This window comes from Ranitomeya variabilis, chromosome 1 (assembly GCF_051348905.1).
Source record: "Ranitomeya variabilis isolate aRanVar5 chromosome 1, aRanVar5.hap1, whole genome shotgun sequence".
In the NCBI taxonomy this organism is placed as follows: domain Eukaryota; kingdom Metazoa; phylum Chordata; class Amphibia; order Anura; family Dendrobatidae; genus Ranitomeya; species Ranitomeya variabilis.
In genome coordinates, this window is record NC_135232.1 from 71,423,779 (window position 1) to 71,445,603 (window position 21,825).

Sequence of the window (21,825 nt, forward strand, 5' to 3'; positions counted from 1 at the left end):
TTGAACCGGGAGCGTAAAATGCGGGAGTACCAAGAGACACTGGTGCATTCCATCATGTTCTCCATTCCAACCGAGAGCAGTGCTGCTAGTGCTTTACAAAGCAGCTCAGTGCGTCGAGGCAGTGGAGGAAGCTCTGCACAAAGAGGGAGCAGAAGCAGTGCCTCAGCACAAGGCAAGACCAGTATGGCCCAAATGTGGCAAAGTTTTGTGTCCCCGCCACAAATACCTACACCATTACAGACGGCTCCAGTCAGCAGGAGGCAACGTTTCCGTCAGATGGTGACAGACTACATATCTTGCCCTCTCAGTGTTCTCCCACACGGCTCTTCCCCCTTCAAGTTTTGGGTCTCTAAGCTGGATACATGGCCAGAGCTTAGCCAGTATGCACTGGAGGTGCTGGCTTGCCCTGCTGCTAGTGTATTATCGGAAAGCGTCTTTAGTGCAGCAGGTGGTGTACTAACAGACCGTCGCATGCGACTATCCTCCGATACGTTGACTGGCTTACTTTTCTGAAAATGAACAAGGCCTGGATCTCGCAGGAATTTGCCAGTCCTCTTCCAGATTAAATAATTGGTTGGCAACAGTATCCAGGTCTCCTGTTGTATTCATGTTTCTACCACCTGAACTGTAATCCCTGGGCTCCAACACTGCCAGTTGCTGCTCAGAAGTGCCATCTGCACAGTCAACACATGCTCCAGTGTTATTGGGGTTCAGTAACATCAGCTGATCCCCTGCTGTGTATCCGGCAATTTCTCCTGCTCCGTCCACACTCACACTACTACAGATATTAAACTTGCTCCAATTAGGCCTCTGCCTACACTCTGTTTCTCCTGCTGTACCGTATATACTCGAGTATAAGCCGAGATTTTCAGCCCACTTTTTTGGGCTGAAAGTGACCCTCTCGGCTTATACTCGAGCCATTTTCAGCTAGGGGGAGCGGCGCAGTGACATACTCACCTGCTCCTGGCGTGATCCCTGCAAGTCCCATGGTCTCTGGGAGCCGGCGGCATCTTCCTTTGTTCAGTGGTCACGTGGTACCGCTCATTAAAGTAATGAATTTGGATGCATATTCATTACTGTAATGAGCGGTATGTGACCACTGAACACAGGAAGATGCAGCGGAGACCATCTGAAAGTTAGACGCTGCCATGGACCGCGCCGGCAGCAGGCGAGTATAACGGGGAGGTGAGCATTGAGCGATAGTCACCTTCCTCGTTCCATCGCTGCGCGCTGCTCTGTCTTCCATACTCTGCACTTACTGTTCAGGTCAGAGGGCGCGATGATGCGATTAGTGTGCGCGCCGCCCTCTGCCTGAACAGTCAGTGCAGAGGATGGAAGACAGAGCGGCACATGGAACGAGGAAGGTGACTATCGCAAGTGCCGGGGGCCTGAGCGAAGAGAGGTGAGTATGTGATTTTATTTTTTATTTTAATCGCAGCAACAGCATATGGGGCAAATGTGTGGAGCATCTTATGGGGGCATAATGTGTGGAGCATCTTATGGGGCCACAATGTATGGAGCATTGTATGGGGCCACAATGTATGGAGCATCTTATGGGGCCACAATATATGGAGCATCTTATGGGGCCGCAATGTATGGAGCATCGTATGGGGCCAAAATGTATGGAGCATCTTATGGGGAATAATGTATTGAGCATCTTATGGGGAATAATGTACGGAGCATCTTATAGGGCCATAATGTGTGGAGCATCTTATGGGGCATAATGTATGGAGCATCTTATGGGGCATAATGTGTGGAGCATCTTATGGGGCCATCAACCTTTATGCAGCATTGTATGGGGCAAATGTTTCTATGGAGCATCTTACGGGGCCATTATTAACCTTTGTGCAGCATTATATGGGGCATATTTTAACATGGAGCATTATATGGGGCGTATTTTGTATGGAGCATCTTATGGGGCCCATCATGAACTGTATGGAGCATTATATGGGGCTCCTGATTCAATACAGATATTCAAAAACACTTAATCTACTGATGTCTCAATTAATTTTACTTTTATTGGTATCTATTTTTATTTACCGGTAGCTGCTGTATTTTCTACCCTAGGCTTATACTCGAGTCAATAAGTTTTCCCAGTTTTCTGTGGCAAAATTAGGGGGGTCGGCTTTTTACTCGAGTATATACAGTAGTCCCTGGGCTCCAACACTGCAAGTTGCTGCTCAGAAGTGCCGTTTGCACAGTCAACACTTGCTGCCGTGTTATTGGGGTTCAGTAACGTCAGCTGATCCCATGCTGTGTATCCGGCAATTGCTCCTGCTACATCCACACTCACACTACAACAGATAGTAAACTTGCTCCAATTAGGCCTCGGCCTACACTCTGTTTCTCCTGTAATCCCTGGGCTCCAACACTGCCAGTTGCTGTTCAGAAGTGCCGTTTGCACAGTCAACACCTGCTCCTGTGTTATTGGGGTTCAGTAACGTCAGCTGATCCCTGCTGTGTATCCGGCAATTTCGTCTGCTCTGTCCACATTCACACTACTACAGATTTTAAACTTGCTCCAATTAGCCCTCTGGCTACACTCTGTTTCTAGTTTTTACACTGGGTTCCAGCACCGCCAGCTGTTTCCCAGCAGTGTCTTTGGCACGGGTACTCCCTCCTGCCCAGCCTGGTTCCAGCACGCCAGCTGTTTCTGGGTAATGTCAATGACACTTTACCTCCAATACGTTGTCCTGTCGTGTTGCGGTCGGGTTAGCCGACTCTATGGTGCCTGCAGTTTAGGTGTTTCCTATGTGGGCTGGGGGATCTGGCAATCAAGGCTGGTTCCGTAGTGCCAATAGGACAAGCACCCCCTGTAGGACTGTGGGTTTCAGTAACTGCGGCCGGCTCGCGGCCTTGCAATTTTTTTTCATGTGTACCTTCTGCTGCCTATCTGAGTTCCAGTACTGTCAGCTGGTTCTCGGCAGAGCCTTTGGCTTAGGTGCCTCCTTCTCGATATCCAAATTCCACCAGCGTCTGGTGGTCCTTGGTAGTGCTTTCTGGCACGGGTACCTCCTGCTTAGTAACTGGGTTCCAGTACCGTCAGCTGGTCCTCGGTAGTTCCATTGGCTCTTGTACCTTCTGCTACCCATCCGGGTTCCAGTACCGCCAGCTGGTTCTCGGCAGTGTCTTTGGCTCTTGTACCTTCCGCTACCCATCCTGGTTCCAGTACCATCAGCTGGTTCCAGGCAGAGCCTTTGGCTTAGGTGCCTCCTTCTTGGTATCCGAGTTCCACCAACGTCTGGTGGTCCTTGGTAGTGCTCTCTGGCACGGGTACCTCCTGCTTAGTAACCGGGTTCCAGTACTGTCAGCTGGTTCCTGGCAGAGCCTTTGGCTTAGGTGCCTCCTTCTCGGTATCCGAGTTCCACCAACATCTGGTGGTCCTTGGTAGTGCTTTCTGGCACGGGTACCTCCTGCTTAGTAACCAGGTTCCAGTACCGTCAGCTGGTCCTCGGTAGTTTCATTGGCTCTTGTACCTTCGGCTACCCATCCAGGTTCCAGTACTATCAGCTGGTTCTCGACAGTTCCTCAGCCTTCTTGTACCTTCTACTACATTTCCAAGATCAAGCTTTTTGAAAAGGTTTTTGGTAATCATTCTGGATCTCCCTGACGACGACCCTAAAGACGATGACCCTGAAGACCACCCCGAATGAGACGACGACCCCGGAGACGAAGACCCCAGAGAGGACGACCCTGGAGACGATGACCCTGAAGACCACCCCGAAGAAGACGACGACCCCGGAGACAACAACCCCGGAGACGACAACCAAGGAGACGATGACCCTGGAGACAACGACCCTGAAGATCACCCTGAAGAAGACGACAACCCCGGAGATGACAACCCTGGAGACGACGACCCTGAAGACCAACCTGAAGAAGACCAAGAAGATGACCCTGAAGAAGATGACCAAAAGGACAAAGAACAAGAAGACAGCCACCAAGATACAGAAGAACAAGAGACAGAAGACCAAGAAGCATAATAACAAGAAGCTGCAGAACAAAAAGCAGAAGAACATTAAGCATATGACTACAAATCTGAGCAAAAGATATTATCTAAATTATAAGCAGAAGAAGACTAAGCAGTGTATGGGGGTGAGTCCGTTCCTCCTCGTGGTGCCCCTGGAAAAAACCTGCTGCTGCAGGCAAAACTGAACGCGGACAAATCCTGTTGTAAATCTTTTGTGACAGGCAGAACGGAAGGTGTAATCTTCAAACTTTTATAGATAACAACTACAGGAATGCCTGTCACAAATAAGAATATGATGAAGAAGAAGAATATGAACAAGATGAAGAAGTAGAATATGAAGAAGAATAATAGTTGAATAAGAAGAATATGAAGAATGTAAAAAAAGAATACTAGGAAGAAGGTGAAGAAGAAGAAGGTGAATAAGGTAAAGAAGAAGTTGATGAAAAACATGCTGCTGCTGAGGATGATGAAGGAGAAAGTGTGGGAGAAGTAAAAAAGAAGGTGAAGAGCATGGAAGTAGTGAAACATAAATATCTGACAAAATATAAAAAAGATTAACATAGTCAATATCTTTGTAACTCCGAACGTCTTAAAAAAAATTAATTCCTGCTATTTCATTTGATTGGGCTAAACCTCTATGCCTTTAATGTCTCCTCCACCTCCCCAATACATTCTAGATTATTCTTCGTTGTTTTCCTTCATGTAGAATTAACCTACAAGGAAAGAAAGGGTTTATTTTAATTCCGATATTTGTGTCCCATTGACTTGCATTGGCTTTCAGTATCGGAATCGGCAATACCCGATATTTTTTGGGTATCGGTCCGATCCGATCCAATCCGATCCGATATTTCCCGATATCGGAAGGTATTGCTCAACACTACTGTCCAATTATTTTTGGTCCCTTTAAAAACAGGGTGGCACATGTTAAAGGGAACCTGTCACCCCCCCCCCCCCCCAGTCGTTTCATGCTAAAAGAGCCACCTTGTGCAGCAGTAATGCTGCATTCTGACAAGGTGGCTCTTTTAGTTCTGGGTGCTGTAACTTGAGAAATAATCAGTTTTATAATTTGTCTGAAATACCTGCTCCTCAGTCAAGTAGGCCGGCGTTTCCCCCCTGCTTCAGACAGCACACAGCTGTCACTCACATCTTCTTGGCACCGGGTGCCGCCTCCTCACCGCTGTTTTCAAAAGTAGCCGGCGCCTGCGCTCTTATCCCCTGCCTGGTGCAGGCGCAGTGAACGCTGGCCGTCTTTCCTCATATGCAGTCCAGCTGACTGCGCCTGCGTGGCCGCCCTGCTTGTGATTCCCAGTGACTTATGATTTATTCACATTGCGGGGCTGGGAATCACAGGCAGGGCGGCCACGCAGGCGCAGTCAGCTGGACTGCATATGAGGAAAGACGGGCAGCGCTCACTGTGCCTGCACCAGGCAGGGGATAAGAGCGCAGGCGCCGGCTACTTTTGAAAACAGCGGTGAGGAGGAGGCGGCGCCCGGCGCCAAGAAGATGTGAGTGACAGCTGTGTGCTGTCTGAAGCAGGGGGGAAACGCCGGCCCACTTGACTGAGGAGCAGGTATTTCAGACAAATTATAAAACTAATTATTTCTGAAGTTACAGCATCCAGAACTAAAAGAGCCACCTTGTCAGAATGCAGCATTACTGCTGCACAAGGTGGCTCTTTTAGTTTGAAACGACTGGGGGGTGACAGGTTCCCTTTCAGGAGCTGAAACTCCTAAACCCTTCATCCAATTTTAATGTGGATACCCTCAACTGAAAGCTGAAAATCTGAACTTCAACTGCATCTGAATTGTTTTGTTTAAAATTCATTGTGGTAATGTCTATAACCAAAATTAGAAAAATGTTGTCTCTGTCCAAATATACATGGACCTAACTGTATAGTGTTACATGCACTGAGCACTGACCAGGCTGCAGGACCTCACATTATAATGCATATCTGATATATAAAGTAGGACGTCCTTGAGCCGGGCTCAGGGTCAGACAGTGCAGGGTGAGGATCACTGTAATTGCTGCAGCTTCAGCTTACATACAGCTCGGTGACGCTGGAGCCGATGACCTCACTGACAGAGTGACCCGATCTGTGTGTAAGTTTATGGTGCAATAAATCTCACAGTGCAGATAGAGCCTCCACAGAAAGCAGATAAGAAAGCAGGAATCAGATGAAGCCCAGTCACATACCTCCTGCCCTGGCCCCATGGCTCTGCTGACCTCATCTCTCCTCTCCAGCAGAGTGAACAGGCGCGCAGGTGATGTCAGATCAGCAGACACACAGCTTGCTGCGTCTGCAATACGGGGATGCGGGCCGGCTATTGTACACTTCTTATACAGTACCGGCACCGATCTACTGTAGCAGGAGAAAGCCGGGCCCCTGGGAGTACGCCCCTGCCTGCAAGGACCCCCTTCCACCTCCGCGCCCCGATGCAGCTGCACCGGTTGAACCGGCAATAGGTCCGCCCCTGTCTTCCACGTGCTGTCCAGTATGCCTATCGGTCTTTCAGAGCTGGGAACTCTACTGCCCATTCCGGTCTGTAGACCCAGTGTAGTGCTGCGTTAGGAACTACCAAATCATAAGGCTAGGTTCACATTGCGTTAGGGCAATCCGTTTAGCGCTAGCGATAGCGGATTGCGCTAACGCAATGTTTTTGTAGGGGCCGCGTTTAGGGGTCGCGCGGCAAGCAGCGTCCGAGGCGCGCTACAAAAGAACGGCACATCGCTAGCGCGAGCCGAAAAAGGCACGCGCTAGCGATGCGCTACAGGCGAAATTTACATTGCTGTCAATGGGTGCGCTAACGGACCCGTTGCACGGCGTTAATTGCGACATTTTCGCCATGCAACGCTGTCCGTTAGCGATCACCCACTAACGCAATGTGAACCTTGCCTAAGAGGAGTCTAGTTCCAATACGTCGAAGTCAGTCAACAGTGTTCTCACCTTCTCCACCTATTCTGCTGGTCGTTGAGCCATGGTGTGCTGACGTCACTGAAGAAAGGAAGCAGAGGCGTTCTCTCCACACATCTCTAATGGAAGTAACTGTGATCTGTTCTCAAGAACATCCCTGCCGCTTGAATGTTTTCCTTCGGACAACGGGCTGAAGATGGATCCCGAGAGGACGCCTTCAGATTCTATGTGGCAGGCGGATGAAGATGTTGGAACAGAAGCTTGTGTGTTTCGGTTTTCCATCAATCTGGAGGAAGAGATCCAGTTTTCTCAGGATAACGGGCAGAAGTTGGACCCAGTAAGGGTGTCTTCAGTTTCCAGGTGGCTGGTTGATGTAGAAACGGAGGCTTCCAAGTCCCTGCGTTCCATCAACCTGGAAGAAGAGGTCCAGGTCATTGTCATTGTATCTTCAGTGATGACTTCGTCAGGCACATAGTGACTTGACATTCAGAGATTCCTGATGTCACGCCTGCCTCTTTCTACCCTAAGGATGTCGTGGTGGGCTGGACTGTGTGTGGTCCTATACTTCTTCTGCAGATCATACTAGCAGGCTTGAAAAAGAGGGGGCGCCATCTTCAATGGAGCACGGCGACCCGCTCCACTGTGCAGGTGCCAGATTCCCATCCCCACAGTGTGAATACATCATAACACACTGCAAGTTCTGGAGCCTCCGCTAGGCGCAGGAGCGATCTACTTACATCACTTCATGTAAGTTCCAGGGCAGAGCTCATGGAGCATGCCCGAGAAATAATTGCAGAGCGCAGGCAGGCGCCTGTGATGGCACGAGACAGAGAGGAGGCGGCGCCCGGTGGGATGATGGACGGCTGCGAGGCGCTTGAGTCAGGGAGAAATCATACCTCATACCTCCCTGACTCAATAGAGGTATGGCGCGAAATTTATAAAAGTGATTATTTCACAGTTCCTAGGGATACTAAGCATAAGAGCCACCTTCACAGAATGCAGCCTTAGTGCTGCTGAAGGAGGCTCTTTTACAAAAAAATACTGGGGGGGGGGGGGGTGACAGGTTCCCTTTAAATCACAGAGATATGTCTCACAAAATACTTCATAAGTAACATTTCCCACATGTTTTACTTTACATCAGTGCAATTTTGGAACCAATTTTTTTTTTTGTTAGTAAGATATAAGGGCTAAAAGGTGACCATCGATTTCTCATTTTTACAACACCATTTTTTTAACCCTTCAGGTGCTTCACAGGATTTTTTGGAATGATTAAAAAAAAATTCACATTTAACTTTTTTTCACAAAAAATTTCAGATTCATTTTTTTTCATTTTACCAAGGGTAACAGGAGAAATTGCACAATCTGCCATTCAGGGACATGTGAACTTACTACATTAGCTGAGATTGCATCATACAGCACCGGTGCCAGCCGTGGGATACAGCGCCGATACCAGTAGCGTCATACAGTGCCGATGCCAGGTGCAGTGTACAGCACCGATACCAGCTGCGGTATACAGCCCCCACAGCAGTCATTAGAGCTAGATCCGATCACAATTAGATACCGCTGTGAATGGTAATGGAAAGGTATGGTGACCAGAGACCGGCTGAAAACCTCCCGCATCTGTCAGGTCATACCTATGAAGCAGATCATCAATTTCACAATACACTGAAATTCCATCCATGGTATAAGCAGTCAAGCAATCGCTAAAAAAAAAAAAAAATTATGGCTCTCAGAACCTAGTAACTGAAGACACATTTTTTAACCCTTTTTTCCCCAAAGCTAATTCTTATTTTTGCAATTTCTTATTCCCCCTTCCAAGAACTTGTTTTATGGACAGTAAAACCTATGGTGGGCGCCGATGTATGGGCCCTCATCATCTGCCTTAACGGCAGTGACCTGAGCTTGCTGAGATTTAACCAGGGCCGACATCAGGACCCGGCGCACCTGGGCAAGTGCTGGGGCCCTGAGAAGGTGGAAGGACCACTCGCCGCCGGGGACACCGGCATGCTATGGGAGCCCGCTGCCAGCACCCATAAAGGGGCCCCCCCGGTTGCTCAGGGCCCTGGTACTTGCAATACTTACCTCTGCCTGTTCCTCCGCTGCTGCGTCTTCTGACTCTGTGACGTTTCAGGTCAGAGGGCGTGAAGATGCAACTAGTGTGCGCCCCCTGCCTGTACAGTCACAGATCAGAAAGCCGGAAGACGCCGACGCGGAGGTCCAGAACAGAGCAACGGCCAGGAGGAGAGGTGAGTATTTCATTTTTATTTTTTTAATATTTGGTGCATTATATGGGCATTGGGGCCCAACATATACATATACAGGAGCATTATATGGGGCCCAGCATATACTGGAGCATTATATGGGACCCAGCATATACTGGAGCATTATGTGGAGATCAGCATATACTGTTTTGGAGCATTATATGGTATCCATTATTCTGTATGGAGTACTATGTGGTGCCCATTATTCTGTATGGAGCATTATATGGGGCTCATTATTCTGTATGGAGCATTATATGGGGCTCATTATTCTGTATGGAGCAATCTATGGGGCTCATTATTTTGTATGGCGGACTATGTGGTGCCCATTATTCTGTATGGAGCATTATTTGGGGCTCATTATTCTGTATGGTGGACTATGTGGTGCCCATTATTCTGTATGGAGCCCATTATATGGGGCTTATTATTCTGTATGGCGGACTATGTGGTGCTCATGGCCTCACAAAACCCATTCATACAAGAAAAAACCAAACACTTTTAATGTGGATAAAAATGGCCGTGTAGTTTATTAGGGTTACATAAGTTAAATAAATACCAATAAATATACTCATATCTTAAAACCAAAGTTCCATACTTCTCCATAACACCAATCCACCCATACATGGGTGATTTTCCCACAATTAACTACACGACAAGAAATACAAGCATTTACAAAAAGGGGAGGGAGGGTGGGCTTCTTCTTTTCTTCCTTCTTCACTGAATGACAAAAACCCCTGAAACCAGGGTTTATATAATCTAAAATCAGGCGCCCAAAATCCCAACAGCCAATAAAAACGGCTAAAAAATGGGCGCCAATAACTAGCCAAAACTGGTTAAAACCAGAATCTAAGATTCACAGCTGACTGGCTTGACCTTTATCTGACCTCTCAGTACAGAAGCCATATAATTCCAATAGGGCCTGTGAGGCCATGAGACCCCCGCTGTATTTCTTTCTGTGCTTACGCGGGGGGGCTAACATGGCCTCACAAAACCCATTCATACAAGAAAAAACCAAACACTTTTAATGTGGATAAAAATGGCCGTGTAGTTTATTAGGGTTACATAAGTTAAATAAATACCAATAAATATACTCATATCTTAAAACCAAAGTTCCATACTTCTCCATAACACCAATCCACCCATACATGGGTGATTTTCCCACCAGGCCAGGTCTCAACGAGACGTGGCCCCCCCACCACCACACAGCCATTTTTCAATAATCGACTGTAGGTCAAGGTTGAAAATGTCCAATCCGATATCCGATAAATGAACCAGATCGCGTCTATAAAGACCCGGTAAGAAACCTTCTAGGTCGGAATGCCTGAAAGAGAAACCTGAAACCAAAGGAAAAAATTTCTCCATCGCTTTGTTTACTCTTTTGCGTATTTTTTCCAAGAAAGAAAAACTGTTATTATACCACAGAAGTCTGGGAACGATCTCGGAAAAAACAAAAAACGAATGCGGCAATAATTGTTTAAAACCAATCATATCTGATCTCATAGTAGCTAACAAGTCCATGGTCCTGATTTTTCCGAGATCGTTACCAGAGACATGAAAAATAATTAAATCGGGAGAAGGGTATTCTTCCAGCCATTTTCTAACTTGAGTAACCAAGGAAAACCAGCTCAAACCTCGAACAGCAAGCCACCAAACCTGAAAAACTGATGGATTAAAAGATAAGTTCTCTGTGTAAACTCGCTGACTAGCCCTCTTCTGGGCCCAGAAGACAAAAGAATGTCCGACTATCCAGATAACTAATGGACCTAAAACAAAATCGATAATTAATAATCATAAAGATCATGTCTAATATACAGTTTGAATCTCTTGGAGTTCCATCTACCCAATTCTTTTATTCCAGACTCAGAAAGCCCAGCCCTAGAGGCCTCAGTAGCCGCTCCGATTCTAAAAGAATGGGAAGTAATGTTCAAATGTTTCAAGTTCAAGAAAGTCAAACACTTCTTCAGGATAAAATTAAATTGGAATACAGTGACCGGTGATACGTCCCTATGAATGAACAGTGGGCCTTGACTCACAGGTCTAGTCTGAAACCAAATAGACAGATTATTAACAGGGCAAATGGCTGGATCAGAAACTGCGTTAATTTTTAACCTCGTACCTCTACCTAACTGATCCGTCTTTGATCTCCTAATAAAAAGGATTAAAAAGATTTCGTGAATTTGAATATCAGATAACATGAGTCCTGAAGGTTTAGATTTCTTAGTAGACACTACTTCGCCAATCCGCAATGCCCCAAAAAATGATAAAGAAAAAATGGCGCTAAATAATAGCGCCTCCTCAGAATTCAAACAAACATGGATGAGACTAGAGCATAAATCTTTGAGTAACGGTAAAGATATAGGTCTTCTAGTATCAGGCATAAAATTAGACTTTCTCAGACCCTTCAAAAATTGTTTCACTGGAAATAGATTCGTTAAAGGAATGTTACCTGAAAGTTTCAGGAAAAAAGAAACTCCCGCAAGGCATTTCGCTATAGCGGAGTATGACAGACCCCTCTGGGCCATGTCAGCAGCAAATTTGAGCGCTGCCATAGGGTTCGAAACCAAAGGGTCAAAGTAGTTTAACTCGCAAAAATTATTCCAATTACGCCATGCGGCTGAATAATCAGCCCATGATCTTTCGGATAATGAATTTTTAATAAAATGCGGTATTAAAAGGCAATCGTGTCCCAGATTGAAGGGGATAAGAGGGTTGCTTCCGAATCCGCACTGGGAACCTGTAGAAAAAAATTCGACCACTGACGATTAAGTAAAGAGTCCGTTAAATTTATAAGCTTACTCTGCCCCAGCTTAGCCTTCAGCCATATATTATTTTTTAGGCATAAAAAAACCAATTGTCTCAAAATTTTGGCTACGAGTGTATTTTTCGAAGATAAAGTATTAATGGCAAAAACCACCGACTGGTTGGGGGAAAGAAATAAAAGTCTGGAATTCTGCATTAGAGACCCCCAGGTGTAAACTCCGGCAAAAATAGAAAAAATTTCCAGTGCTGTATAATTAGAAACAAAACGCTCAGAAACCCAATTCGCTGGCCAATGAAAATAACTCCAATGCGAAGCAAAAATGATGCTACCGCCGAGATGCTTGTCAACCGAAACAAGAAACGGAAAAGAATCCGCTTTCACAAATGATGACTGCCACAAGGATCTACCATTATGCTCTGATAAAAAGGAAAGCCATATTCTGGCATCCTCCCTCAAAGCAGAATGAATCCTAATATGCGAGTGGGGTGAAGATACACCTTTGGTGGCATCATATAAACTCCTACAAAACGCCCGACCAATCGGAATCACCCGAACTGCAAAATTCAACAAACCTAACAAGGATTGTATTTCTTTAAGAGTAACCTTCTCTTTTGACAAAAAATTAGATAAAGCAGCATGAAGTTTCAAGATTTTATCCACTGGAAGTCGAGATTCCATTTTTTCAGAATCCAGAGTAATTCCCAAAAACTCAATGGAACGAGAAGGACCAACTGTCTTTTCATGGGCAATAGGGATGCCGAAGTATTCGCACATATGAATAAATTTATTAAGGGCGTCCTCACATGTAGAGGAGCCAAAAGGACCAACAAATAAGAAATCGTCCAAGTAATGGAGGATACCCGCCTCCTTACAAGTAGTTTGCAGGACCCAATGAAGAAAAGAGGAAAAGCTTTCAAAATAAAAGCAGGACAACGAAAAACCCATGGGTAAGCACTTATCAAAAAAGAAACAATCATCAAAATAAAAACCTAGAGAATTAAAACCGGATGGATGGACGGGGAGAAGCCTGAACGCAGATTTGATGTCCGATTTGGACATCAAAGCATTGCAGCCGAATTTCCTAAGGATCTCCAATGCAGAATCAAATGACGAGTAAGATACTGAAATTAAAGACTTATCCACCTCATCGTTCAGAGATGAACCCGGTGGGTGCGATAAGTGATGAATTAATCTAAATGAGCCCTCCTTTTTAGGAACTATACCCAAAGGGGATGTACGAAAATTAGAGAACGGAGGCGTTTCAAAAGGGCCTGCGACCCTGCCCAACTGGATTTCACTCAAAATTTTTTCCCTAGCTACTTCTGGGTTGGCATTCAAAGAAGGTAGATTAGAAGCAATCAAACAGCCTTCCCCTTTAAACTTCGGTACAAAAAATCCTTCAGAAAAACCAGAAAACAACAAATTACTGATCCCCTGATCTGGAAATCTGCTTAGCCATGGGGACATGTTTGCTAGAATCACTGGTGTCTGTGCTTTTTGAAATGTGCTCCCTGGAAGAGGGCTGCTGAGCTGCTTGTTTCTTGAAACATTTGGCCACTGGGTGTGAGTTGCCACAGAATGAACATTCGTGGCGGAATCTGCAATTGTTATTCCATTTGCAAAAGGAATCATTGAAGGCAAAACAAACGCCCCGTTTCAAAGAGTTAGAGGGGATCTGCCTAGTATTATTGTGCCTTTGTGGAAGCATCAAATTAATCCACAATCCAATATCCTTCACTCCCCAATGGAGCTCAGGATGAACTGATAATTTGTGCCTGAAAGCTTCATCGTAACTCAGCCAGGCGAACCCGCCGAAGTTCCGATAAGCTTCCAGTATGATGTCTAAATGTTGAAATAATTTGCTGCAGAGATGGGGGGACTTTTCCCCCAGGACTGCAGCAAAAATGGCGAATGCTTGCACCCAATTGTTAAAGGATTTAGAATTTGTGCGTTTAAATTCATCTGACTCGTTTTTGTCCTCCTTTTTATCAGATCTAACAAGCTGATCTTTCTTAGGTAGTAAGGAAAAAATATCCACATATTGATTATTCCAAATGAGCTCTTTAACAGCAGAGCTCAAGTGGAATCCTAAAGGGGATAACTCACAAGTCAGAGCTTCTTTAAAAGTATTAATAGGGAAAGTGTTAGCGGGTAATGTACTAGAACCCGCAGCAATAGGCACATCTGCTGTGCTTGGAGTAGAAGGAATAATTTCCTTCAAGGTATCAGCTAACACTTTCCTTATTAAGTTTGAGAGTTGAGAATGAGGGACAGACATAGGTACATTAATAGTCTCACCCCTCGATGCTTGAAGACCGGTCTTGGGATCTCGGCAGCAGCAGGAGCTCAAGCCCTCCAAGTTAGGCAAGCTCACATTGGAAGCTGCTGCGAGCGGCGATTCCTCTTCTTCCTCAGATTGGGACGTCACCAGATCTTCCTGGATTGCATGGCAGGCAGCTGAAGTAGATGCCGCTGCAGGAGCCGCTGACACCGCAGCGCTTTTACGGCCGCGGTGAGGTGCGGGCCTCCTGTCTGGAGCACTTGCTGAGAATGGAGCTCTGTCATCCTGACGGCTGCGGAAGTCTCGCGCTGGGCTGCGTGACTTCCGAGGAGGGCGGCGCTGAGACTTTCCCCTCACTTCCTGTCTGGTGCGGCTAGAGGCAGGCGGCGACGCTGAAGGTGAATATGGAATCCTCTGCCTCCTAAGCCGCACCGAAGCAGGGGATGGTGGCGGCACTGCGGAAGGATGACCCGGCGGCTGGAGGGGAGCTTGCCCTGGCGGCTGGAGGGGGGCTTGATCCGGCGGCTGGAACGGAGCTTCACCCGGCGGCTGGAAGGAGACTTCTGCAGGAGGAGGGACCGACTCAGCTGCCGCCGCCAGAGGTTCTATGGCCAGGCAGCGCTGAAGCCAGTCCACTCCACCCTCTGCGCCGGCTCTGGTCAGGATCTGTTGAAGTAGGCTCTCCATCTTCAAGGTACTTCTTCTTCTTTTCTTCCTTCTTCACTGAATGACAAAAACCCCTGAAACCAGGGTTTATATAATCTAAAATCAGGCGCCCAAAATCCCAACAGCCAATAAAAACGGCTAAAAAATGGGCGCCAATAACTAGCCAAAACTGGTTAAAACCAGAATCTAAGATTCACAGCTGACTGGCTTGACCTTTATCTGACCTCTCAGTACAGAAGCCATATAATTCCAATAGGGCCTGTGAGGCCATGAGACCCCCGCTGTATTTCTTTCTGTGCTTACGCGGGGGGGCTAACATTATTCAGTATGGAGCATTTAATGAGGCTCATTATTCTGTATGGAGGACTATGTGGTGCCCATTATCCTGTATGGAGCACTATGTGGTGCCCATTACTCTGTATGGAGCATTATATGGGGCTCATTATTCTGTATGGCGGTCTATGTGGTGCCCATTATTCTGTATGGAGCACTATGGGGTGCCCATTATTCTGTATGGAGCATTATATGGGGCTCATTATTCTGTATGGCGGACTATGGGGTGCCCATTATTCTGTATGGAGCATTATATGGGGCTCATTATTCCGTATGACGGACTATGTGGTGACCATAATACTGTATGGAGGACTATGCTGAGCTATTGTAGAATTTACAATAGATATCAGTAATTTAAGAAGTGAAATCTTTGGCATTGTGCTATACGTATATTTCTCTGCCGTATCGGTGCACAACGAATTGTGGTATGTGTTAAAAGGGGCCACTGAGAGTCTTTCGGCTGGGGCCCATGAAAACCTGCAGTCGGCCCTGAACTTAACCATTTAATGGGGTTGTCCGGTCTTTTGCTGAAAGTCTGCAGGCCCTCTGTGTGACTGCAGACTTGTAACCCCCCACAGCGCGGCACCGCACACCGCCATGATTCTCCAGCATTGCTATCCCCAAAACCATCGCCACTCACAGAATACAGTCACTTCTGCTGCATCCTGATCCTGAACATCATTTTTCATTAAATTACAAGGTAAAATGAAGTAATTCAAATCTACAAAAAAAAAAATACACGTTTCTTTGAAAAAGTGGGGGAAAAAGTAAGTTAAAAAGTCTTTAATTCCGAGAGGTGTGTGTGTCCGTGATGGTGGCCGTGTTGGGAGTTGTAGTTCCCCAGCAGACCTGTGTCCCCTCCTCCTCGGCTGCAGACAGACCGCTCGGAGCCTCCTCCCGGCCCCTGACGTCAGGCCGCCGCCGCCGTGCGTGCTCCGGCAGAGGGGACGGAGGGGCACCCGGGGCAGAGGAGTCCATGAACTCCGGCAGGAAGCATGAGCGTGCCCCGGGCTGTGCTGCTGCTCCTGGGCGCCGCGCTGTGCTGGAGCTCCGGTGTCCGCGCCTCCCCAGGTAAGAGGCAGCTGCGCCCCCGCCGCCTGGCATGGAGCCTGGGATCCCGGCTCAGAGGGGTTAACTGGGAGGTCACTGAAGTTTTGCTTTCTGCACCTTGTGGCTCAGTGAGAAGGTGCGCTGCCTTGTGTCCGCCATGTTCAGGAGCTCTGCTTGCTGTCACTCACTGGGTCATTGCTCCCCTTGTGTTTATAGGGCCGTGTGACTGGCATTTCTTTCTGAAAGGGGGGCACAAAACTCTGATAAAGTGGTCATTTGCACATCAATTCATTTTGCGGTGTCAATTAAAGTCTTAGGGCGCCGCTCATTATTACCTTTGTGCATTTGTTTTGTTCAGTTTTTGTGATTTTATTATTTTTTTCTCCATATTTATCCTTCTATTTGCACCTTTTTTTAAAGTTCCTTTTTTTTCATGATCTGTTTAGTGGAATGTGCAGATTTGTGTGCTATCATGTCGCCAAACAGGAGAGAGGTGAAAATAAATTCTGATTAAATTTGAGAAAGGAAAAAAAAAAGTCAAGGAATAGCACAAGACGGAAAAAGAAAAATGCTTTGTGCAAAAAGAAAAAAAAAGGAGCATGAACCGCACATCCCAAAATCATACGTTGATCTAAAGCCGCTAGGCAAAAATTTATATACTGAACATGAGGTTTTCAGTTTAACATTCTGATCAGACTGTATGAAGCCCACTGCCCCTTCACGGCAAACCTCGTAGTGGGTCCTAACGCCCTAACGGAGCGGAGCCGTGCGGCGACCACCGCCGCAGAGGCCATGCACCAGCAGGGCGGACGGCCTGTTGCCCCACAGCACCCATGCTGCGAGACTGAGCCCCCCTGACTCCAGACCGCGCCGCCCCACCAGCACAAAGCCACGGCAACAATGGCCGCCACACAGCACCAGCACCAAAATGAAGGGAGAATTAATATACTCACCTTCCTCCAGCTCTTCAGTGAGAGCCAAAATGGGCTAGACCCCTTACTTTGCAGTCTCCTGCTAATTAAAATCACCTGAGCCAAATGGGAGGAGTGCTGGTCCAAAAAAAGAGACAAGTACATGCTATGTGCAAAAGGAAAAAAAAAGAGCATGAACCGCATATCCCAAAATCATACGTTGATCTAAAGCCGCTAGGCAAAAATTTAAATACGAGGTTTGCCGTGAAGGGGCAGTGGGCTTCATACAGTCTGATCAGAATGTTAAACTGAAAACCTCATGTTCAGTATTTTAATTTTTGCCTAGCGGCTTTAGATCAACGTATGATTTTGGGATGTGCGGTTCATGCTCTTTTTTTTCTTTTTTTTCTTTTTTTTTTTTTTTTTCTTTTGGAAAAAGAAAAATGTCTGTAAAAAAAAAAGCCCAAGACAAGTTGTGAACGGGACAACTATTGCCTTTCACAGTCGCGATTTATCATTTGACGCGCAGATTTTGCACAGTCAGAATGTTTGTTGTTTTTTTTTCACATTTTTGTGCCTTTTTTTTAAACTAAAAAAAATGCATATTTCACAAAATGCTACAAAATTTGTAGCATCTTAATATATACTTACCTTGTAATGTCTTCACATTCTGTTCCATCCAGATGTGTCCGGATCCCAGAATTCCAAGCAGCAGAAGTTCACCGACCTCCATATTGGGACACCCAAGTAATGGGTGTCTCAATATGGAAACTGCTGGTGGTACCACTGGCGGAACACCGTCGCAACACACACACACACACACACACACACACACACACTCTGTATATGCCGTACACACCACACACACACTGTATATGCCGTACACCCCACACACACACTGTATATGCCGTACGCACCACACACACACACTGTATATGCCGTACGCACCACACACACTGTATACGCCGTACGCATCACACACACACTGTATATGTCGTACACACCACACGCACACACTGTATATGCCGTACACACCACACACACACTCACTGTATACGCCGTACACACCACACACACACTTTATACGCCGTACACACCACACACACGATGTATACACTGTGCGCGCAGCCTCTTGCGTAGTACCACCAGCGGAACACCGTCGCACTACACACACACTGTATATGCCGTTGGCACCACACACACACACTGTATACGCCGTACGCAACACACACACTGTATACGCTGTACGTACCACAGACACATTGTATACACCTTACGCAGCCTCTTGCGCAGTACCACCAGCGGAACACCGTTGCACCACACACACACACACACTCTGTATACTCTGTACGCACCACACACACTGTATGCGCCGTACGCAGCCTCTGGCGCCGTACCACCAGCAGACCCCCTTCGCGAACACGCCTCCGCCGGGATCAGCTGAATGATTCACTGACTGCCGCCATCTTTGTACAGGAGGAGTGCATGCACAGTTTTAATGTGACCGCCGCTATCTGTCTGCACAGAGATGGCGGCGGTCTGATTTACTGCGCCTACGCATTGAATCATTTGGGTGATCCCGGCAGCAGAAGGCGCGACGTGTCTACAGGCAGAGGTAGCCGGTCACATTAAAGGGGTTTTCCCATGAGCGAAAGTTCATTTTAAAAATTGTCTGTGTCTGACCGTGTACGAGAGCACATGGGGTACACAGGTCAAAGAAGAGATGTCATGAGAGAAGACAGCAGATGTTTTTTCATGACACATTGTACTTCATGTTAGTGGTAAATTTGGGTTAATATTTTTTCGCATTTGTTGGTGAAAATATTTGAATTTACAAACTATTTATTTATGTAACCTTAAAGAAGTTGTCCACTACCTGGACAACTTCTGGTCATACCCCTTGCTTAGCCCCAATACAATGCTAAAGCCTATACTCCCGTGTCGGTGCCGGCACTAGTTCTCCCAGGGCTCCAATGCTATTGTCACACGTTCGATTTGTCTGAAGGCGGACACAGTCACACCAGCGCTGATTGAGCGCTGGCATCTCTGTCTCCGAATTCAGACTATTCGAACGGTGACGACACGGGAGAAGAGCTTTACGTATTATTTTATCGGGGCCATTTTGGTCAACAAGGGGTTGTCATCATGGTGGACAACCCATTTAAACCAGAGAGATATGTCAAGCAAAATAGTTAATAATTAACATTTCCCACATGTGTACTTTAAAACATCAGCATCATTTTTTTTTGTTAGGAAGTTAGAAGGGTTAAAAGGGTTATGTCAGATAATAGTAAACTAATAGTAAAAAATTCTAAAATGTCAGAAAATAGTAAAAAATGACACCATTCTAAAAACTGCACCCCTTCAAAGTGCTCAAAACCACACCGAGAAGTTGATTAACCCTTCAGGTGCTTATCAGGAATTAAAGCAGTGTGGAAGGAAAAACTGAAAATTTACCTTTTTCCCCGCAAAGATGTTCCTTTAGCCCCAAGCAGGGCTCGGAAGGCAAGGAGCGCCATTTGACTAAAACGCAAAATTGGCTGGAATAGCTAACAGACAATGTTGTGTTTACAGAGCCCCTGATGTGTCTAAACAGTTGCAACCACCACACAAATGACCCAATTTTGGAGACTCCGGAATTTATATGTGTGGTGAGCGCCTTCAACCCCCAGATGCTTAAATGAATTTTATAACGTTGAGCTGTGAAAATAAAGTCTCATTTTTCCCACATTAATGTTGCTTTAGTCTCAAATTTTTAATTTTCACAAGGGTAACAGGAGATAATGGACCATACAATTTGTTGTGCTATTTCTCCTGAGCACGCAGATACCCAATATATCTTCTGAAAAACTACGGTTTGGGTGCACGGCAGGACTCAGAAGGGAAAGATTGCCATTTTGACTGGAACAGATTGTGAATGCTATGTCACATTTGAAGAGCTCTTGACATGCCGAAACAGCAGAAACCCCCACAAGTGACTCCAGGTTAGAAACTATAGCTCTCGAGGAATTCTTTTAGTGGTGTAGTGAGCAATTTTAACCCTCAGGTGATTCATAGAATTGTATAACATTGGGCTGAGTAAATGAAAAATTACAATTTTTTTAAAATAAAATGTTGTTTTGACCCCTAGTTTGTAGTTTTCAAAGTGGATAATAGTAGAAAACTAACAGTACAATTTAATACGCAATACACCGATACTCCATATGTGGTCGAAAACTACTTATGAGGCCCAGGGCAAAGCTCGGAAGGGAAAAAGCGCCATATTGGAGTGAAGATTTGGCTGTTATGGTTTGCGAGTGCCATGTCACGTTGGCAGAGCCCCTGAGGTGCCAGGGCAGCAGAACCCCCGTAAGTGACCCCATTATACAAACTAAAGTTCTCAATGAATTTATCTAGGGGTGCAGTGATCAAATTGACACCACAAAGTACGCACACCATATAAAGCAAACCAAGACAGGGATATAAACGAACACAGGAACAGGACTAGACTAAGACAGAGTCAGGAATGGGACCAGGCACAGAGACACGGACACAAGCCAAGGTACGACGCCCCACTGGGTGGCGGACACAGGCCAGGGTACGAAGCCCCACTGGGTGGCAAACACAGGACACAGACCAGGGTACGATGCCCCACTGGGTGGCGGACATAGGCCAGGGTACGAAGCCCCACTGGGTGGCAAACACAGGACACAGACCAGGGTACAACGCCCCACTGGGTGGCGGACATAAGAGTAACAGACAGGGCCTGGCACCTCAGCAGCAAAGAACTGACTGAGGGAGTAGGTTGCACAGGCCCCCACCAGTGGGTGGGGAATTCTTAAGTGCAGGAAGCCTCATGGCAATTGGCCGGGGACACCTTAGCAGGGTGCACACTGTTTCAATAAAACACAGGAACTGCCGGCGCCGCCCCCATATGCACACAGAAGACATGCACAGAGCAAGCAGCAGACATGAGGCACACAGCATGGAGCTGGCAGCAGAGAGAACTCCGAGCATGGACCAGAGAACTGAGTGAGTTTGAGTGAAAAGTGGGTGGGGATGGGAGGTCATGCAGTGATGCTAGCCAGGTTGTTACAGCAAGCACTCAGTGCTACAGAAATGCCAAATGTGGATGCTAAATGTGGTTTAAGTACACTGTGGGGCTTAGAAGGGAGGAGGACATTTGGTTCTGGCATCGCAGAATTTGCTGAATTTCTTTTGGGGGACTTGGAGCCATTTCACTTTCCAGAGCCTTTGTACTACTAGTAACATGGAAGCCTGCTATATTTCCGTTAACAGATGAAGGACCTGAGTGGGGACTTGATTTTTTTTTGTGGATTGAGTTGAAGCTTTCTTTGGGAACATTTTACATAACATTTATGATCACATTTATCCGGCGCTCTACGCTGAGCACTTATTTTGGGGTTTACATCTAAATTTTCGAGTGACGTGATTCAGATGAAACCCTGAGCGATCCATTTACTATAATGAGGCAGCAGAGTTACTCTGGACTCCTTCCAGCCTCTGTTCAGCGTTGTCCTTCTTTTTATAAGTGCACAAAACTGTGGTTGTCTGCACTTTTATGCAATCCTAAAACAGATATTGCCGGCTCATAGGTCAGGCGGTGTCCACAGTGCCTCTTTCTACCTCATTATAGGGAATCTTCCCCTGGGGGGATTTCTTCTGATTCACGTATTTCAAAGATTAA

At 46.4% G+C, this 21,825-nt stretch overlaps 1 protein-coding gene across 1 annotated transcript in view; it reads left to right on the forward strand.

Annotated features, from left to right (window-relative positions):
* Positions 1-16,082: 16,082 nt before the first annotated feature.
* LOC143805628 (chondroitin sulfate proteoglycan 4-like) overlaps positions 16,083-21,825 on the forward strand; it is a 55,395-nt gene continuing 49,652 nt past the window's right edge. Inside the window, exon 1 of the mRNA XM_077285150.1 lies at positions 16,083-16,248. Within this exon, the coding sequence (XP_077141265.1) occupies positions 16,173-16,248 (76 nt within the window). The 5' untranslated portion in view covers positions 16,083-16,172. The remainder of the gene's footprint in view (positions 16,249-21,825) is intronic.